We start from the raw sequence: 21185 nt of genomic DNA, 5'->3' as shown, positions 1-21185 counted from the left end.
GGCTCTTGCCCAAGGCTGGGGAATGAACTGAGGAGCTCCTAAATGTATTTTAATCTCCAAGTATTTATCGATCCATCCAACCTGTGTTCAAGGGCCAGCTAGTTCAGTCTCCCTCATCATCCAGATGGAGAAAGTGAGCCTCAGAAAGGGGACTGGGGAGACCGGACAAGACAGTGAACTCGCCCCTGGAGCCTCACCCCTGAGAAGGCCCCAGCTGCGTCCCACCAGGGAAGGGGCAGATGGTCTTTGTCCCCAGTTCCCGAGGGCTGGCACAGGAGACATCAGCAGCTCCAGACCCAGCGTTGAGCAGGAGGACAGGGTGGGCTTGTCCCATGCACACGGGCCCCAAGAATCAGTGTGACAGGTTCCTCCTACTGTGCCCCTGCACACTCCCACAGAGGAAGCTCCAGGGGCACAGCCAGGATATAGAACTTTGGTTCTGTTTTCTCGGCTCCATGTCTTCACTGCCCTGGAGGGTTGAAGGGGCTGCTATAGCTAAAAGGCTTAACCCACACCAGTGGCTGGCTGTCTCCCTGTGGAATGAATGGCCCTGGGACCCTATTTCCTTGCACCCAGCCCATCCCCAGCCGAGCAGCCTGGCTTTGGCCATCTCAAGGGTGTTCGCCACTCCGTGACTCAGCATCCCTGCCATCCTGGCCCAGGCTCTGTGCAGCCTGCATCTGAGGAAGAACGCCCACAGAGGCCAGCACAGGGCCTTAGGCCCTGAGTCAGGTGGAGGACAATTAGAAGTGGAAGAATGGAGACCATGAATTCTGAAGTGGGGCTGGGTCAACCCAAGGCCACACAGAAGTCCTATGACACAGTCGGGTAAGACCCCAGGCTCCTGTCTCCCTCCTGGGAGGAAGAAATGGATGGCAGCCAGGGTTTCCTTGGGCAGTCTGAGCAAGCCCATCCACCCAGTCTTTGGATGGTGAGACCCGCCCCAGCCTACCCCCCGCCAGTGGTGCTGGGGGCTTGGGAGAAGACTGAGCAGGGCTGTAGGTGACCCAGGGAGCTGGATGTGTATCTTCAGGCCCAGGAGGGGAATGTACAGCCATTCACTGTAGCATGTTTGTGGAGCGGGGAGTCAGAGGCAACCTGGGAGTCTAAAACAGGAGGCTGGCCGGGCGCGGTCACTCACACCTGTAATCCCAGCACTTTGGGAGGCCAAGGCCGGTGGAACACTTGAGGTCAGGAGTTCGAGACCAGCCTGTCCAACATGGGGAAACCTCATCTCTACTAAAAATACAAAATTTAGCCAGGCGTGGTGGCACACACCTGTAATGCCAGCTACTCGGGAGGCTGAGGCAGGAGAATGGTGTGAACCCGGGAGGCGGAGCTTGCAGCGAGCTGAGATTGTGCCACTGCACTCCAGCCTGGGTGACAGAGTGAGATTCCGTCTCTTAAAAAAAAAAAAAAAAGCATCACTTATCCTTGTAACAACCATGGGATTGTTATCCCCATTTTGCAGATGAGCAAACTGAGGCCCTGAGAGGTTAAGCGACTTGCCCTGGAGGCAGAATCACAGATCAGCATCCCTCCTTCCTTCCCTGAAGTTGTCTCAGATTGTTCCTTCAGAAAGAAAAAGAGTCTTCAGGCTTAGAAAGCTGTGTTGGATCAGACAAGCTGTGGAAACGGAGGGTTCTAGGCCCTCCTCCTGCCTCCCTGTTTCTCCTTTGAGAGTCATTAGTGTCTGAACAAACAAGTAGAGTCCTAAGCAGCCTCATCCCAGGCAGACTTCCTGTCTCCTCTCTTATCAGCCACTTGGAAGGCACCTTCTCTCTCCCCTGGTCTCAAACTGGACCATCCCTGCAAGAAGAGACAGCTCCTGTTTTCAATACTAAGAGTAAGAATATCTGATATTTATTGAACAGACACTATGCTAAGCATTTTATTTTTCTCATTTAATTCCCACAACAGCCTTGTGAGATTAATAGTACTATCATCTCCATTTTATAGATGAGGAAACTGAGGCTTGGAGAAATTAAATAACTTACCCAAGGTCTCAGGGTTAATGAGTGGCCAAGCTTAGACCTAGGCTGACTGTCCACTCCAGTGGGCCCGGCCTCTGTTCTGTCTCTTAGGGAAGGGTGTTTTATGTTCTGTGTCATCTGTCTCTGTGTTCCCTGTTCCCCTGAGGTGTGAACACCTGAAAAAAACAAAATTTGGGTTTTCGCCTCAAGTTTGCAGGCCCCACAAACTTGCTGTGGATGGTAGCAGAGCTGGGTCGGGAGCCATTAGTGCCTTTATGGGTCCCAGGCTACTGCTAGACTTGGCCTGGGAGTTCTGGCTTTTTGTCCTCTCTCCTTCCTCCTAACCTCAGGGGTCCCCACTGCAGCACCCTCTGGTCCCAGAAGGGGTACCCCTCTCCAGTAGCTCCTGAGTAGCTCCTGAGTCCATTCTACCTCCTTTCTAAGCTGGAAACACATGGAAGACTTCCCAGGACAGTGGCTGACATGGGCAGGAGAGGAAAGGGGCAGGGAGGGAGCTGGGGTCCACCCAGGTGGCCCACACCTGCTTCCAATTGCTGTGCCCAGCATTCCTGCAGAAGAGCAGTCAGGGTTGGGATGCTGGAGAGAGAGGTTTGGACTTGCCCCCTCCCCTGGCCGTGACCTAGCCGCCTCATTTCCACAGGCAGCTGGACCAAGGGCCTTCTTTTTGTCTGGACTCATGATCACAGGGCAAGGGTTGGGTCTGGGTCCTTCTCCCTCTTGCTGATGAGCACCCAGAAACTGGGCATTGCAGTACCACCTGGAAATGGGGAGAGGGGTCTCAGAATGCCAAAGCAGGAAGACACACAGGATGGGAAAGCGAGGCCCCAGAGGCCTTTGCCATCCAAACCTCAGGAGACAACCCAACCTTCCCCTGCTTGTGGGCCAGTTGGAACCACAGGTTTTCCAAACCCGAAGCAAATCCTTTTGCAAAAGAAGGGACTTTGGGAATCAATTCCAGACTCTGCTTGACAATGAAGTCTGTGCTCACACAGGCAATGCCACCAGACCCTTTATGGAGTGTGGGCATTGGCTCACGCACTTGCCAAGGGCATACGGGTGCTAGGCCCTGAGCTGGGCATGGAGAATTTCAGGGGCACCTCAGACCCCTCCCTGGCCTCACCGACGTCTCAGTCTGGCAGTAAGAAAACAGACACCTGGGTTGCAGAGTGGCCCAAGCCCACGTCTGTCTTTGCCAGCTCCCATCATCTGCCGTGCACCTGGGAGACATGCGCCAGAAGCTGAGTGCAGGCAAAAGACAATACCACTCACCCCTGCCCTCATGGGCTCTTGCCTGGCTGCGGAAGGCAGGTATCATCTCATGAGGAAATAGTCATGTAACAAATATTTATTGAGCGACTTACTGTATGCTGGGCACTGTTCTAGAGCTGGGTATTTGTGAAAAGAAAGAGACAAAATTCTTGCCCTTGCGGATCTTCTATTTTCATGTATAAACATAATGAATACGTAAAAAAAAAAATAGAAGGTAATAACTGCTGTGGAAAAATAGAGATAGGTAAGAAAGATCAGGAGTATAGGAGAGGGGCAGGTTGCAAAGGTGGTCGGGCCTCATGAAGGTGACATTTGAGCAAAGACTTGAGGCATATGAGTGAACCATGCAGCTGTCTGCAGGAAGAGCATTCCAGATAGGAAGACAGTCAGTGCAAGGCCCTGAGGCAGGAGCTCTCTGGGGTTTTCAGGTATGCTCCAGTGTGGTTAGAACAGAGTGGAGTGGAAATGGAGGTATAACAGGGGACAGGTCAGAGAGGTAATGGGGTCCAGGCCATGGGGAGCTTGTTGGCCATTGTGACGGGTTTGCCTTTTATTTTCTGTGCATCCTTTTCCTCAGAGTTTGAGCTGAGCAAAAACATGGGTTTCTGCTAAACAGGGCCCCTGACTGCTGCGCCAGGAGTGGACAGTAGGGAGTCAGCCGGAGAAACTGAGAGGCGGCTGTTCCAGAGACCAGGAAGAGTGATAGCAATGGAGGAAGCCAGCTTTAGGGTTTGTTCTTGAGATAGAGCTGAGGGGATTTCCTGCTGGGTTGGATATGGGGTATGAAAGGAAGAGAGGTGTCAGGGATCCCACAGTGGTTTATGGCTGGTGTGGCTGGAAGGATGCAATTGCCTTGAGCTGAGATGGGAAGGCCATGGGCAGAGTAAGTTTTGTAAGAAATATAAAAATTTCAAGTCACTCTGCAGGGCCTGAGAGGGCAGGGAGGGAACCCCTGGAGTAACCGAAGCATCAGGGGAAGCTTCTAGAGGTGGGATAGGGGGCACCAGGCAGGGCTTGCAAGGGCGAGGAGGACTGCAAGGGCAGGGGTTGGGTTCACGCTGGGAAGAAATGTGCATTAGGTGTGCAGAGAGGCAGCAGAGGCTTAGCCTCTGGGCAGGGAGCTGACCTCCCCAGTGGGTAGTGTCGTCTGCCTCCCCCTCAGCCCAGCCTGCCTCCTGGGCAGCTGGTGCAATCAAGCACACACTTACAAATCCCTTCCGTGAGTCAGGCCCTTCTGCTGCTAGCTGTCTCTCCCCATCAGTGGGGTGGACAGACAAGTGCTGTAAAACGGTGCAGGGTAGTGGTGGAGGGGTGGTCAGGTCTGACAAGGTGGGCTTTGGAGCTAAAGACTGTGTACCCCCGCATAGGTAGAGCTGGTGTGTGTGTGTTGTGTGTGTGTGTGTGCGCATGCATGCACACACATGCATAGCTGGGAATTCCAGGACAAGGGCACCATGGGATCAGGGGGTAGAAAGGTTGGGGTATGCTGCTAGAGACCTGCCTACTGATCCTGAGGGTTAAGAGTTCTGGAAGGCTAGGTAAGCCCAAACCACAGACGGCTTTAGCTGCCACTCTAAGACTTCTGGGCTTGATTCTGTGGGCAATGGGGAGCCATTGAAGACTCTGGGCCTGGCTTGATGGCTGTCCTAGCTCTCAGGCTTGAGCTGGGATTACATCTTCGTTATGGGGCAAAGTGGAATCTGCAACCACCTTGCCTGCCTGCTCACCAAGTAGGTGTGGCACCACCAGGCCAGTGCTGACAAGTTAATTTCCTGATTATGAGATAATCATTTCCTAGAGAATCGGGCAGCCAGCTCCAGCCCTGGAGGCCTCTCTGGCTCATCTTTATTCAAGGCCCTGCTCTGCAGAGCTTTCTGCTTCTCCCCCACCTAGGGGCTCCTCTGGAGTCTGGCTGTGCTAGCCAAAACATCCCTCTCAGCACATATTTCACAAGCAACTGACCAGTTCCTGCTGGACTTTGTTTATCCTCCAGCCCTGGGCTCAACAGATTAGGGCTCTTTTACATTTCACTTTCCATCATCTGCCCCTCATGAGCAGGAGGCTTGGAGAGGAAAGATTTCAGAAACAAGGTTTACTGAACCACAAAAAAGAGGAAGCCAAGAGGGAAACAGGTGAGGTGTGGACGAGCAATGGGAAGGCAGCCACAGGGCCCTCAGCGCTGGGCAGCCTCCAGGAACCGTTGGGCAGGAGGGAACAGATTTCTAATGAAGCAGGAAGGATTTAGGTCAGACGGTGGGAGAATTTCCTGACTGCTAAAGTATCGTCTGTAGGGGTTGTGAGAGGTCTCGGGCTCTTGCCCAAGGCTGGGGAATGAACTGAGGAGCTCCTAAATGTATTTTAATCTCCAAGTATTTATCGATCCATCCAACCTGTGTTCAAGGGCCAGCTAGTTCAGTCTCCCTCATCATCCAGATGGAGAAAGTGAGCCTCAGAAAGGGGACTGGGGAGACCGGACAAGACAGTGAACTCGCCCCTGGAGCCTCACCCCTGAGAAGGCCCCAGCTGCGTCCCACCAGGGAAGGGGCAGATGGTCTTTGTCCCCAGTTCCCGAGGGCTGGCACAGGAGACATCAGCAGCTCCAGACCCAGCGTTGAGCAGGAGGACAGGGTGGGCTTGTCCCATGCACACGGGCCCCAAGAATCAGTGTGACAGGTTCCTCCTACTGTGCCCCTGCACACTCCCACAGAGGAAGCTCCAGGGGCACAGCCAGGATATAGAACTTTGGTTCTGTTTTCTCGGCTCCATGTCTTCACTGCCCTGGAGGGTTGAAGGGGCTGCTATAGCTAAAAGGCTTAACCCACACCAGTGGCTGGCTGTCTCCCTGTGGAATGAATGGCCCTGGGACCCTATTTCCTTGCACCCAGCCCATCCCCAGCCGAGCAGCCTGGCTTTGGCCATCTCAAGGGTGTTCGCCACTCCGTGACTCAGCATCCCTGCCATCCTGGCCCAGGCTCTGTGCAGCCTGCATCTGAGGAAGAACGCCCACAGAGGCCAGCACAGGGCCTTAGGCCCTGAGTCAGGTGGAGGACAATTAGAAGTGGAAGAATGGAGACCATGAATTCTGAAGTGGGGCTGGGTCAACCCAAGGCCACACAGAAGTCCTATGACACAGTCGGGTAAGACCCCAGGCTCCTGTCTCCCTCCTGGGAGGAAGAAATGGATGGCAGCCAGGGTTTCCTTGGGCAGTCTGAGCAAGCCCATCCACCCAGTCTTTGGATGGTGAGACCCGCCCCAGCCTACCCCCCGCCAGTGGTGCTGGGGGCTTGGGAGAAGACTGAGCAGGGCTGTAGGTGACCCAGGGAGCTGGATGTGTATCTTCAGGCCCAGGAGGGGAATGTACAGCCATTCACTGTAGCATGTTTGTGGAGCGGGGAGTCAGAGGCAACCTGGGAGTCTAAAACAGGAGGCTGGCCGGGCGCGGTCACTCACACCTGTAATCCCAGCACTTTGGGAGGCCAAGGCCGGTGGAACACTTGAGGTCAGGAGTTCGAGACCAGCCTGTCCAACATGGGGAAACCTCATCTCTACTAAAAATACAAAATTTAGCCAGGCGTGGTGGCACACACCTGTAATGCCAGCTACTCGGGAGGCTGAGGCAGGAGAATTGCTTAAAAATACAAAAATTAGCCAGGCGTGGTGGCATGCGCGCGGTCCTAGCTACTTGGGAAGCTGAGACGGAAGGATTGCTTGAACCCAGGAAGCAGATGTTGCAGTGAGCCGAGATCGTGCCACTGCACTCCAGCCTGGGCTGATGGTTTCCCCTGTATTTGGAGTAAGCAAAAAGACCTCATTTGGCTGGGTGCAGTGGTTCACACCTGCAATCCCAGGACTTTGGGAGGCTGAGGCAGGAGGATCACTTGAGCCCAGGAGATTGAGGCTGCAGTTAGCTGAGTTCATGCCACTGCATTCCAGCCTGGACAACAGAGCAAGACCCTATCTCAAAGAAAAAAGGAAAGGTGGAGGTGGCGTGGGGAGCTGGATGTGTACCTTCACCAAGTCCAGGATCTTCCTTTAAAATGCATACTTTTTGAGGTGAGGGCTGATCACACAGTCTGATAGTAACTGGACTTCACCCAACATTGGCCACTCTGCTTGGAGGGCCTATTGTACCTTACAAGCCAGAAATTGCAGACCAGCCTCCCTACTCCTACACTGAGCGTGTCCACCAGCCCCCAACTCAATCAACCCTTCTTTATCCCCTTCCACCATCACATAATCCCCCAGCCCCAAGCCCTGCAGAGAGGCCAAGAGCCCAAGCCTACAGGCCTGACTGCTGACGAAATGTCCCCTGGGAGAGCTGTCCAGAGAAGGAGGCATTGTTCCTTCCTGGAAAAACATACCAGCCATGGGAGGGGGTCTGCTATTCTCTGGGACCTCGGCAAGGATCCTGAGCGTGAGGCGGGGGGGCCTGGCCTGAACTCCTGAGGCTACTCCTTTCCAGCAGCTTCCCCAAGCTGCTGCCTCTTATGTCACCCCCACGGCCATGAGGGTGTGACAGAGTAGAGCACAGAGAGGAGGCCGTTGGGGGAGTCACAGGAGGCCCCGGTGATGCTTAGAGATGTAGAACAAAAACAATTACAAAATAATGGTAAGAGTGATTCCACTTAAGTTCTAGAAAAGGCATAACTAATCTACAGTGATTAGAAGCAGTGCAGTGGCTGCCTGGGGTGGTGGAGGCGGGGAGGGGACTTACAGGGAAGGTACCAGAGGGTGATGGAAACAATCCACAGCTTGATTGTGGTGGAAGCTACACGGCTTTCTACATTTGTTAGAACTTATCAAACTGTACACCTAAAATCTGTGCATTTCACTGTGTATAAATTATAGCTCAAAAAAGTTTATTTTTATAAAAAGAGTGACAGGTGGAGTCCTGGGAGGGCAAGGAGACCTAGGATCCCCTCCTGGGGTACCCCGGCTCCCTGTGCGACCTTGCACAGATTTATGGGCCTGAGCCTCAGTTTCCTCCAGTGCTTCCAAAGACATTGTGTGTCTTGGTGTCTTGGGGGCAGGACATGGAACACACTTCGGATTGCCTGGAACAGTCATTAAAGAGGCTCTCCTGACAGAGCCTGAGGGGCTTTGGGCCAGTCAGTCACCCCTAAAACAAAAGTTGCTCCACTGAGGTTGAGTAGGACTCAGGCCCTGCCCATAGAACCCCGTCTGGAAGGGAGGAGTCACACACAGGTTAATATGGTGAAATCTAAGTGTAGATCAATACAAATGGGGTAGTGAGAGAGGAGAAGTGTGTGCAGCCTGAGATATCATTGCGATCAGGGGAGACTTCCCACAGGAAGAGGCCCCTGCCTGAGCGTGAGATTCCTCAACAATAAGAGGAAGAAGATGATAATCTGTAGAAGGGTCAAGGCTCAGATTGTGACCAGCAGCCCCAAACTGTTTGTCCTTAGCCTCTCTTCCAAATCTCCACATGCAGTACTCTACAGATGCCCTCCTCCATACCTCTGACACTTATAACCCTACCCCACTCAGTTTTAATCAAAAGGCTTGATGATATCACAGCAATTCCTTTTTTAAGGTTTTTTTTTTTTTCTTTAGCTGAAGAGCTTTCGCCCATGATCAGGGGACAAACAGAAATGAGCCTGAGATTCAGAATTGCTGATAGGCATCAGACCTTGGTCTGTGACCAGGATCAGGGCCCAGTCTGTGACCAGGATCGGGGCTCAGACTGTGATCCTGAACAGGGCTTGGGGTGTGATCGAGGCTCAGGGTGTGCCCAGGGCCAGAGCTCAGTATGTGACCAAGGTCAGGGCTTAATGTGACCAGGATCAGAGGTCAGTCTGTGACCAAGGTCAGGGCGCAGACTGTGATCAGGCACAGGGCTCAGTGTGTGTACATAGTCAGGGCTGGGAGAGGCCAGGAACAGCATTGGCCCTCACTGGCCCCACCTGGCCTCTTCCTCCCCACTCCTCCAACTTCCCGGGGTTGCGTAGCCAGCTCATGAAATAGCCTAGAGAGGAAGGGTCAGGCCAGAAAAGCTTTGTGGAGCCATCTGTGCAGTATTTCTTGAAACTGGGCCTGGGGTGGGGGCAGCAAGCTGTCTGATGTCAAATGCTTGGTCTCCTGAGTCTTAAAGGCCCAGCTACCCCACCCTATCTATACACAGCTGAGGGAAAGGCACTGGGTGATGGGGACGGGGCCCATCCCCAGTCCTCACCCCTCCCCCAGAGGCTTCCAGGGTCCAGAGAGTGAGAACCAGCTCCCAGCTGGCTTGAGGGCCGATGGGTCCCTTGGGAAATGACTGCAAACATTCCTAGGGGCTCAAGTAACAGGGCCTAGGCTGGCCAAGAAGTCCCCCACCAGCCGGGAGCCACCTCATCCTCACCCACCCTTGCACTCCAAGCTTCCTCTTCATTCCAAGTAGGTGAGATCACCCTGGCTGCCTGGACCAGGCTCCCCCATGAGGCCCAGGTCCCAGGGAGAGCAAAGCTAGGGTCTGGGAACTCAGGGTGGTGTGGGGAGGGGAACATGCAGGCAGACACTTCTGCCAATGGCTTAGAAGACAGCCTTCCCCTCCTTGGCCTCATCTTCCAGACCTAAAAGCTGATGAGAGGGTCTTGGCAGCAGGAAAGGGGTGGGAAACCCCTCCATGGGACTTAAGTCCTCCCACCTTGCCTGCTGTCACCCTTCCCGAATCCCTCAAGAGCAGAGTACTTCAAAGAAACTAAGAGGAGCTTATAGCCTCATCTTATCACTTACCTGACAAAATCCCTGAGGCCAGAGAGGAGAGGGAATTAGAGGCCCCAGGACCACTCCCCTTTAAGTCAGTGGCTGGGCTGGGATAGAGCCCAGGGCCCTGGAGTCCCCCCTGCCCACACCCACCCCTGCCCGCACCCACCCCAGCCCACACCCTGTCACTCCAACATTAAGATATTCCTTCTTCATTCCAATGCGGGATGGAGTCTGGACACCTAAGTAGTTTCTGCTTATTCTTAGTAACTCCTGCTCAGACTGATGCATGCCCAGGGAGGAAGGTGGAGGGGCAGGAACAGGATGGACAGGCCCCGGGCTCTGGCACATCCTGGGGAACAAGGGACCACAAGGACGGGGGCAGCCTCCAGACTTCCCCTGGGTGCTTGACCCCAGGCCTTGCAGGGTAGGGAGCCAGGGTCTCCCTCAGATTGCTGGCCAGAGGTTGCAGACAGAGGAGGGTGTGGTCAAGTCTAGGGCGCTGATGGCAGGAAGTGGTGGCAGGTGATTGGGGGTGGGGGTACGGGGAGGAGTGGCTGTGCCAAGCAGAAAGGAATCCTGAGAAGGTCGGGCTGGGCGCCTAGGCTGAGAATCCTGCCCTGTCAGCAGCCTGCTCTGGGGAAATGTTTTCCTTCTAGCCCATCCCTTCCTGCCCACCCCGACTCCTGCCAGCCTGCATCCACCTGGCTCTGCCCATGAACCTTCAGGGACACACTCCAGGCCAGAAGCCCAGGACTCTCTTGGTGGTTCACAAAGAATGCTGACTGCAGGGATGAGAGGAATGGAGGGTGTCTGGGGGCCGCTGTCCAGAGGCCTGGGGAGTAAGGACTCGAGGGAGTGCCTCTGTCAGGAAATTACATGGTTCACTCATTCCTGCCTCCAGGTCTTTGTTCGTGCTCTTCCCCCTGCCGAGGACACCCTTTCCTGCTCTCTGGTTCTCTAAATCCTGCCCCATCTCCCAGATCTTGTCCATGTCCAAGCTTTTCCAGGAAGTCTTAGCAGCTCCCACACCACAGAGTTCGAGATGCAAGCTCTTGCTGCCTGACTTCCCTGACCCCACACGTGAGCCCAGGACCCAACACCCAGGGAGAATGGCAAAGGGTTTTGGGGCATGAGAGGATGTCTGGGGTATGAGGAGGTGTCTGGGCATTAACAGTGGCCAACCTGACGCTCTCAATGTCATGCTCTTCCTCCCTCCCTCCTCTCTCCCACTGCCCACTCCAGGTCTCCCTGACTTGGTCGCAGACCCCAACTATGTGCAAGCATCCACTTATGTGCAGAGAGCCCACCTGTACTCCCTGCGCTGTGCTGCGGAGGAGAAGTGTCTGGCCAGGTAAGCAGCTGAGGCAGAAGTGTAGAGTGTTGGGATAGTCCCTGGGAGTCACGCAAAACCCAGCCTAGCTGTGGCTGCCAGCTAGGCTGTCTGCAAGCTGATGACCCTGGCCAAATGCCCCGGCCTCCCAGGACCCTGACCTTTTCATCAGTGAGCCTTGCCTGCCCTGAGGGAGTCAGGAGGGGAGGGGAGCAAGTGGGGACCCAGCATTTCTGTATACTATACCTTACTATACAAGGAACTTCACTTTTACTGTGGCACCTCATCTTCAGACGAGCCCTGAGGGCGTGGGTTGCCCCCTCAGGAAACTGAGGAGCAATGAAAGGAACTCAAACCTTTTGGATCTGAGCTGCTTAATGAGAAGGTTCCTCTTGGGAACCCAGGCTTCCACTGCTCATACAGGGACCTATGGAAGTCCTACTGGGTGGATGTACCTGCAGGATAGAGTCCAGGACTATGGAGCCATGTCCACAGAGGACAGTTGTGGCTTTGGCTGGCCCAGGCTGCCTCTGCCTGGTCACAGCAGGGGTAGTGAGCCCGGGGGACAAAGAAGCTTCAATTATATGTTGCACTGGAAAGAGGGGAAGGAGACCAGTTTCCATGAACCCAGAAGGTGAGCACAGCTGGCTCGCCATTATTCATGGGTGATCCTGCCTCTCACAGTGTTTGCTTCTAATTTATTAGCAGTTCATATTCTGCTGGAATATAGGTTCTTTGGGGATACCTCCCTGGGCTAAAATAGTTAGTTAAGATTATGTTATCTGCTTCTTTTGTTAATATCCCTCTATGTTGAAAGCACCTATTTTTCTTAATTACCTGCTTTTTGGACATTTGAACTCTCTGTTTAGTTTGACTTTCTACTATCTAGGAAACTCTTCAGAATCTCAACATTTTCTCCTTTCCAGAACTTCTAGTTCACTGCCACTATAAGTAGCTGATCATAAACCCTTATCTGTCTGTAACAAGATAAAGAGCTTGCACCAGAATGTAACTCAACTCACTCTTTCATTGAGAAAGTCTTGCTTTAAAAAAAGAAAAAGTGTCCGCTGAACTAAGCACAGTGATTAGGAATGTTGTCGATATACATTCTGGTGCAAGTTCCCGATCCCATCCCAGACTGGCATCAGTGTGGAAACTGCCCCTGGTTCAGGGACCACAGGCTGAGTACCACTCAGCCAGTCTGTCTGGGCAGTTCTTGTCTTGTTTCAATTGTCCTGGGGAAGAGAGCATAATGGTCCTGCTGGAATTCCTCCAGCAATGAGGAACTTACAGCCTCTGTGACAGCCCTTCCAGTCTTAAGAGAATAAGTCAAAGCCAAACTATTAATATCACGGCCTCTTCATGAAGGATCCTGAGTGCCCGGACCTGCGCTCCCAGCTGGGGAGAGGAGGCAGCCTGTCCTCTGTCCTGGAGGGTCTCCTGGTACAGCTGGAGAGAACAGCCCTCACCTGTACCCCAGTGACAGAACCAAGACACAAGTGGACTGGTTCACAGGCCAGGGCTGCTGGAGGTCAGAGGAGGGAGGGGTCAGCAAGGGCTGAGGCCTCAGAGGAGGTGGGCGCAAGAGTTCAGACCTGGAGAACCCTGCAGAACTGGAGCCCTGGGGCAGGAGGGCCCTCTGAGATCATTTGAAGTATGGGCCACGGGCTGGTGCCAGTTCACATGCTGCAGGCAGAACCCAGAGAAGGAAAAGGACCAGTTCCAAGTCTCACCGCTAGTTTGTGGCCAAGCTGGGCCTAGAACATAGACCCTTATGGTTTCCCACGGTGTGCTGAGCCGAACAGAAGGGCAGGATTTAACTGAACAGAGGGAAGGAGGATGTTTTGTTTCAACCCAGACATAGACAGATTCCAAGCCTCCCCCAGACAAGGCTGAGGGCCTTTCATCCTGGCAGACAGTCTGAGCCGCCTGTTGTCCAGACATTCTCTCAAAGAGAGCGCTAATCCCCACGACTGGCCACCACTCCCCTCTGGCCTTAGGACTGGACCTTAATGAGTGCCAGGGAAGAGCCCCTGAGGCCAACAGGGTTAGCTGTCAGCCATCAGCTGAAGAGGGGAGGGGTCTTCAGCCACCCCTTCCTGTTCCTACCACACACGTGTGTGCGCCTGTGTGTATGTGTGCATATGTGTGTGTCTCGCCTCACAGCAGCCTCTCGATCCTCTTTCTACCCTTTTCCTTTTGTCACAAGGCCTGCCTCAGTTGGAAATCTGGAGTCAGCAGGTGAATTGTGAGCAGGCAATTCATACCAGACCCACGCTCCCTGAGTGGAAAAGGACAGGTTGCCAGCCTGAAGCCATGCAATCAGGGAGAGGTGGCCTGGTCATACCCAACCCAGTGCAAGATGTAGGTGGTATTGGGCTGTGCTGCAGTCAGTGCTGTTAGAGCTCACAGGCAATCGGATCCTCTAAGTAGAGCAATCCAGGCAGACTTCCTGGAGGAAGGGACTTTTGAGTTGCCCCTAGGAGGCTGGGTGAGTTTTGGAATTCTGAGTCAAGCAAACAGCATGGGGAAAAAAAGTATGGGCCAGGGAAAAAGTTCAGCCTGTTTGGAAAATAGGCTTTGAAGCAGGAACCCGGGGTGTGTAGGGGAATGGAAGGGCAGATGGGACTAGAAAAGTGAAGAGGCTTTGACCAGAGGACCTCAAGTCTGTTTTTCAGGCCCACACCTAAGACATGGCATACTTTTGTCAACAATTAGGGCTGTCTGGAGGAGAGAAGACTTATCAGAATCTCCTGGATAGGACTTTTTTTTTTCTTTTTTTTTTAGAGAGGGGGTCTCACTCTGTTGCCCAGACTAGAGTGCAGCAGCGCAATTATAGCTCATTACAGCCTCAAACTCCTGGGCTCAAGGTATCAGTCTCCAAGTAGCTGGGACTACAGGCATAAGCCACCTTACCTGGCTAATTTTTTAATTTTTTAAAAATTTATTTAATTAAATTGATTTTTTAAATTTTAATTTCTCACTGTGTTGCCCAGGCTGGTCTCAAACTATTGGCCTCAAGTGATCCTCCTGCCTCAACCTCCCAAAGCTCTGTAATTACAGGCATGAGCCAAAGTGCCTGGCTCCCGCCACAGGGCTGTTTTTCAATGGCCCTTCAGAGATTTCTATGTGCTCCTGCACCCAGGGGCTGACCCCAGCTGAGTCACCTGCAGGTATCAGGGACACTGCCGTGCCTGGTACCACTTTAAAAAGATGCTGTTGGCAGCTGCCGGCCACATGGTGGAGGCCAGAAAGGAGGGGACAGCCAGGATTTCACGGGGTCAGAAGACAGAGGAAGAGGCCTGAGCCTCTGCCACAGTTCGGGGAGTCAGAGGAGAAGATCTTCAGGGACAAGCGGTGGGTGGGGCTGCAGAACCAGTGGCCAAGGACTGGGGGTGGGGCAGAGGGGGCCCATGCTGGGTTCTGGTGTCACTGTGCCCCAACCCCCCTTATCTCCCCTGTTGTCCCTGCAGCACAGCCTATGCCCCTGAGGCCACTGACTACGACGTGCGGGTGCTGCTGCGCTTCCCCCAGCGTGTGAAGAACCAGGGCACAGCGGACTTCCTCCCCAACCGGCCACGGCACACCTGGGAGTGGCACAGCTGCCACCAGTGAGTGGGGAGGGGCTGGGCCCATCCTCTTCCACTTCTCCTCTGGACCAGGGACCTTGGTGCCTGAGCTCCCCTCCCGCCACGAGCACTCTGAGAGACACAGATACTGGATTAGAGGGCCCAGGGAGGTGTTATCTGCCAACTCTTGCTACTGGGGCGAGCGTTTCTCAGAGAAGTCTTAGCCAAAGGTAGGCTGGAAGATGGAAGGATCGGTCTCAATAAGGGATGGAAATGTCTAGAATACGGGGCATTGCCCAGTGAGGTCATTACAGGTGGGAGCCCAAAAGGAAGTGAGGGGTCCAGAGCATGTGCTGTCCTGGAGCGACCCAGCTAGGTGGGGAGCGCAGAGGGGCCACCCCGCAGGACTCAGGGGACAGGAGAGCCTAGATTGGCCAGGAGGCTGTGCCACAGCGGGGTCACCTGAGCCCATCTCAGGATGAGAGGCCCGGGGAAGACTAGGCCCTCTTCTCTCTCTTCCTCTCTCCTCTCCTCTGCCCCTAGACATTACCACAGCATGGACGAGTTCAGCCACTACGACCTACTGGATGCAGCCACAGGCAAGAAGGTGGCTGAGGGCCACAAGGCCAGTTTCTGCCTGGAGGACAGCACCTGTGACTTCGGCAACCTCAAGCGCTATGCATGCACCTCTCATACCCAGGTTGGGCTGGAGAGATGGGGTTCAGGGCACAGGCGGATGAGGAGTGGGGAGACAAAGAGCTGAGGCCGGCTGAGGCCTGGCTAGTGCCAAGGCTTCTGGCCACTCAGCTCTGCTCACAGTGAAGGTCTTCTCACCAGTCCTCAGGCTGCCACAGTGCCCTGCAGTGACTGTTCTCTCCCTGCCCAAGCCCCTTCCCATGTTATTCCCAGGTGATCTGCTCTTGGAGAGAAGGAAACATTGCAACAGTCTGGAGAGCAACACGTCCATTAGCCTGTTCACCCACCCATATCCCTCTTTCCATCAGCCAGCCTAAACATCCACAAACTGTCTGTCTGTCCCATCGCTCTTTATCCATTCTGTCATCCATCTTGCCCGCACAGACCGGCACGTCCATCTCATCCCTCCCACCTGGCTACTAGAGATCTCTGTCTTTCCTCTGGTCCGTCTAGCCAGTGACTTTAGGAAGGGGTGGACCCACCCTGAGCAGTTGCCCTGGGCCAGGGTCAGGGGAGAAACCCAGGGGAAGATGGGCCTGAAACTCCTGAAAGCGGGCATGGGGTGGCTCTGGGGAACCAGCAGCATCAGCCGCTCCTCTTGTCCCTTTCCCAGGGCCTGAGCCCAGGCTGCTATGACACCTACAACGCAGATATCGACTGCCAGTGGATTGACATAACCGACGTGCAGCCTGGGAACTACATCCTCAAGGTGGGCCTCTGGGTCTGGGGCTTTCTCTCCAACCAGATGTTCATCATTCCTGAAAGAAGCTTCAGCCTCTGGGCCTCTTCCATTGTCCCCAGCTGCTGAGCAGAGGCAGCATCTGAGGCATCCCTCAAGGTTTAGGCTTCCCAGCCGAAGATTTAGGTCTCAGGCTGGCATAGCCTCTCTCTCCATAAAGAACCCAAGGAACCTTTGCCCCAGCTGTGGTAATGCTAGAGGCAGTGGTGATACTGTCTCCCTAAGTGACAGAGGACCAGAGAGAGCAAGGGAGACTTGGAGAACCATGTGGTCTATCTTCCTGTCTTCGGACAGGGCAGACTTTGTATCATTTGGGAGACAGATGAGAGGCCCTTGGCTCCTTACAGGGACCCCTGCAAAGCCAAGGGCTCCTGTGACCAAGACCCTTTTAGCCTGAACCCCTCCTGCTCTAATGGACACTCACCCCATCGCCTCTTCCCTTGGTTGGGAGAAAAGTAGAAAAGCATATTAACAACACACAGCCAGACTTGGTACATACGTGTAGGCCAGGTTGTCTTGGGCCCACCTGGGGAAGCCATGTCTCAGCCTCCTCCACACAGGTATAAAATGAATAGGGATCATTCCACCAGTTCATCTGGACCCACTCAGAAGCAGAAAAGCAGCTCAGTAAAGGAAGAGCAGTGAAGCCAGGTTTGCAGGCGGAGGCCTTCCCTGCAGAAAGTCAGCTGGTGGAGAGATGCGTCCAGCAGTGGTTCTCTGTGGTTCCCTCCTGAGTGCCCCTCAGCAGGCTCCAAGCTTGCTCCTCCAGGGCCTGGGGTTGTCCAGTATATTTTTTCTTTTCCTCATTCATCCACTCAATCAAACACGTAGGAAGTCCCCTCTGAGCTCTAGGCACTGGACACACAAACCACATAAGCAATACAGTTCACAGTCCCTGCCCTTTGGGAGTGTACCAGGATTTGAAAGTCACATCCCTGCATCTGTTCTTAGATGTTCTGCGAATAAAGCTGGCTCTACCCTAGTTAATCCAACATGTAAAAGTGTTGTATCCCAACAGCTCCTTTTCAGACAAAAAGCATAGACAGGAATGCATAGGGAACAACTTTGAGCCTTGGCGTTGGGGAGGCCAGGTGTCGAGTCCCTGCTCAGCTCCTCATTACTGCTTTCCCAGGGGCAGGATCCAACCTCTCTGACCCCAAATGCCCCATGCAGGGCCCACCTGGCACAGGCTCTCGCTCTAGGGAAATATCCAATCTTCTGATAAGGGGGATCGGATGATGTTTGCTTAGATTACCAGCTGCCTCTTCTTTCCCCTCTGTGTCTCTCTAGCAGTGTGTCTGTCTCCACGTCTCTTGGCCTCACGTGGTCTTTCTCTGTCTCCTGTCTATGTCTCCTCTCTGTCTGTCTGTCTGTCTGCCTCCTTACCACCTTCTCTGGTGAGCGGTTGAGGTGCAGCCCCCCTGACTAAACTCCCTTTCTCCCTGTTTCTCTTCTTCCTCAGGTGCACGTGAACCCAAAGTATATTGTTTTAGAGTCTGACTTCACCAACAACGTGGTGAGATGCAACATTCACTACACAGGTCGCTACGTTTCTACAACAAACTGCAAAATTGTCCAGTAAGTGCTTGCTTCCCATCCTTCCTGGCCCTGTCCCTTTCCTGCCTGGGGAGCAGGCAAGGCCACCTGAAATACCTAAGATACCTGCACTTTAGGTCACCTTGATGGCCGAACACAGCTGCAGCAGAGCCCAGCAAAAAGAGCCTTGTCCGTGCCAACCCCAAGCTGAGTGTTTACGGTGGGGCTCAGGCTGTAGGGTGTTGATCTGGGGCTGTATCCTGTGGCTCCCTGAGATGTCCCAAGTGAAAACCAGCAGAAGGCAGAGTCATTTGGTGCAAGGCCATGAGCTCTGCAGTCCCAGTTCCACAGCTTCCTCGCTCTGTGACATTGGGTAACTACTGCGCTTCCCTGAGCTACTTTCATCAACTATAAAATAGGTATTTCCACATAGGCTGGGGCTGAGGATCTATAGGCCTGATGTCTGCATGTTCAACAGCCCAGCACACAGTGGCACACAGTGAACAGCAGCTGTGATCATTAGTGTCCTTATCAAGTGGACTGGATTAAACAGTCACAGATTAGAGGTGATTCTGGTTAAAAGGAGCCATCTTCAGTCCCTAGGCCCCCGTTGTAGAAGAAGTCCCTAAAACCTGGGCTCGGGATTTGAGCACATGGCTGCTGGGTAGGGTCCTCAGTCTTTCTCCTGATCCCCACGTGAAGTACTTTGCAGAGGGACCCCCTTCCTTACAAGCTCACAAGGAAACCCTACCACACCAGATCAAAGGAACCCTTTTCCATTAAAAAAAAAAAAAAAGTCCTAGAGCTTTCGGCTTTACTTCATCAACTGGGAGAAAGGTGGTAGAGATCTCAAGGCCCAGAGAGGTGCCTTGCCCTAAAAGTGTATGCTTATTAATGGATGGCAGGTATGAGAGATTAAGCCTATGACTGTGGTCAGGGTGTGGTGTATGGCCAGGGTCAGGGCTCAGTCTGTGACAAGGGTTAGGGCTCAGTGTGTGGCCAGGGTCAGGGCTCAGTCTGTGACAAGGGTTAGGGCTCAGTGTGTGGCCAGGGTCAGGGCTCAGTCTGTGACGAGGACCAGGCTCATTTAGAGACAGCCCTCTCACATTTGGCTGCTACCACCAACCTAACTGTTCACAGCATGCTGCCACCACATCATGAATATTAAAAATGGGAACAGCAGCCTCTAGTTCAGTGCAGAGATGAGGTTCCTCAGGAGTAGAATGAGATCAGAATTCCTCAGGGCACACAGCGTATTTGAAAGGACAAACTCCGATCCCATCACTGGCAGTCTGGCTCTTTAGTAGCCCTGGGTTCCCAGCACATTCCCGCTCCTCAGGGCCTGTCTTAGCTATTCAAGACCCAGGGGTCACCTAAGTGGTAGAAGCCATTCTAGGGAAGGAGGAGGAAGGAAGAATGGGGTATCCAGGAAACAAAGGAGGCTGCTGGGGGCTCCGGGAGGCAGGGAGTCCCGCCTGCTGCTGGGAAAGGGGGATGGGAACAGAAACAGCGTCCCACATCCCAGGCGCCTGGAGCAGCCAGGGGGGCTCTCGGCAGGGCAGAGGGAGAAGCAGCCTGCGCCGCCCTGCCAGCTCCCGGGGGCCTGTGGGCAGCAGGGGGTGCCAAAGCCCTTCCTTCCAAGAGCTCTTTACATAAGTGCTTGGAAAGGCCGGGTCTTATTAGAGTGTCTCAGTCTCTGTGACCCTGACCACAGGCAGGCGGCTGGGCCAGTGTGCACAGGAAGCTGGACAGAGCGTTCCCAGAAAGGCCACGGGACTGACGCCTGTGGGTTTCCATCGTATTTCTGGAGGAAAAACGAGGCTTAAAAAAAAGGTTCTGAGTTAGAAAAAACAAGAAAGTATTTCCAGACAGTAGCAGCTCTGCTAATGGCCTAGAAAACAATCTGGGACTAGGGCATGGGGAGGGGAATGTGCTGAGACTGTGCCCTGGGTGGGTGGGAGTCCATCAAACCCCTCCTTTTGGAGCTGGGCTGAGGGGGTCGGCACTTTCTCTTGAGGGAAATGGAGGCCCATGCCTGCCCTGCCACGAGGGACCTGGGCTGTGGGAGGGAAGCCTGGGCTGAGGGGGCCACGCAGGCCCTACTTTGCAGCCCCTCATTGACCCACTGTCTTTCCTTCCTCAGATCCTGATCTCTGGAAGGGACAGATGGCCAATCTCTCCCCTTCTAAAGCAGGCCCTGCTCCCCTGGCAGCCTCCCGCCGAGGGGCCCAGCCCTCAACCCACAGGCAGGGGCATCCCTCCCTGCCGGCCTCAGGGAGCGAACGTGGATGGAAACCACAGGGATTCCGGATGCCAGACCCCATTTTATACTTCACTTTTCTCTACAGCGTTGTTTTGTTGTTGTTGGTTTTTATTTTTTATACTTTGGCCATACCACAGAGCTAGATTGCCCAGGTCTGGGCTGAATAAAACAAGGTTTTTCTACTCTGTGGCTCTGCATGTGGCCTGCTGGCTGGCTGGCCAGCCACGGCTAGTTTGGGCCTGGGGGATGTCCTTGGGCGTCATCCTTCCCCTTGACAAATGTGGAAAGGGCAGCCACCACCCGATCAGGACCACAGCGACCATGAGGGCGCTGAGCCCATTGTGGAAGCCTGTGGGGTTGAGCCCTCGGCCAAGCCTGTCGTATGGGAATGGGACCACATCCGACTAGGGGAGGGCCCTGCAGTGGGGTGGACGGTGCCAGCCTGGTCTCCCTGCTTAGCCCCTGCTCCTATCTGGGCTCGTGTGCCCGCTGCTGCCCCTTCTCAGCCTTCAGCCTCACACTCCCACCGTCCCCCACTCCTGGCCCTCTCACTCTCACACCATTTGCTCTCTACCAGTCATCCACTCCCTTACCATTGCAGGTTCCCGAATTCAGTCTCCTGAAGGCCAGGCATTGTGCTGGAGCACATGCAGGAGCATCGTAGCTCCTGCCCTCAGGGAGCGCGCAACCACAGGGAACAGGGAGCACGCAGTGCCCAGTGAGGCAGAACCTAGGGGCACCAGGGAGCCTTCACATAGGAGAGGCCTCCTTCTAGGCAGGGAGGGAGAAGAGGATTCCTGGCAGAGAGACCGCCTTGAGCAGAGATCACGGGCTGGGGCTACAGGCTGATGGTGTGAGTGGGAGATGGAGGGAGGCCCCATGGCCCTGCAGCCCCCGTCCCCTTCCCTGGCTGTGGCATCCCAGAGGTCCTGGACACTGGGATGGACCAGGAAGAAGTGAGAGGGTGGTGCCTCTCCTCCTCCCCTGACCAATGAGCCCTCGGGATGCCTCCGGACCCACCTGCTTCCCTGTGGGGGCAACACCAGTGAGAAAGGGAAAGAGACTTTGTCCAAGTACCAGG

The 21185-nt window shown here is 54.3% G+C and overlaps 1 protein-coding gene across 1 annotated transcript; it reads left to right on the top strand.

The window, feature by feature from the left end:
- Positions 1–11218: 11218 nt before the first annotated feature.
- Positions 11219–20286, top strand: LOC105505181 (lysyl oxidase homolog 1-like). The gene is made up of 6 exons (XM_011932956.1): positions 11219–11322; positions 14775–14912; positions 15414–15570; positions 16180–16275; positions 17768–17883; positions 19985–20286. Exons 3-6 carry the CDS (start codon positions 15427–15429, stop codon positions 19989–19991), a joined length of 363 nt encoding a protein of 120 aa, XP_011788346.1. The 5' UTR covers positions 11219–11322; positions 14775–14912; positions 15414–15426; the 3' UTR covers positions 19992–20286.
- The last annotated feature ends 899 nt before the right edge of the window (positions 20287–21185 follow it).

This window comes from Colobus angolensis, unplaced genomic scaffold, assembly GCF_000951035.1.
Source record: "Colobus angolensis palliatus isolate OR3802 unplaced genomic scaffold, Cang.pa_1.0 Scaffold99, whole genome shotgun sequence".
Classification (NCBI taxonomy): domain Eukaryota; kingdom Metazoa; phylum Chordata; class Mammalia; order Primates; family Cercopithecidae; genus Colobus; species Colobus angolensis.
The sequence above is the reverse complement of the archived record's forward strand: the minus strand, read 5'-3'. Positions and strand labels throughout refer to the sequence as shown.

What these genes read in the sequence shown, in the direction of transcription:
- LOC105505181 (XM_011932956.1), top strand. Translation starts at nt 15,427, where the DNA reads ATGGACGAGTTCAGCCACTACGACCTACTGGATGCAGCCACAGGCAAG. An exon ending in CATGCACCTCTCATACCCAG is followed by an intron (nt 15,571 to 16,179) that starts GTTGGGCTGGAG and finishes TCCCTTTCCCAG; the next exon opens with GGCCTGAGCCCAGGCTGCTA. An exon ending in CTGGGAACTACATCCTCAAG is followed by an intron (nt 16,276 to 17,767) that starts GTGGGCCTCTGG and finishes CTTCTTCCTCAG; the next exon opens with GTGCACGTGAACCCAAAGTA.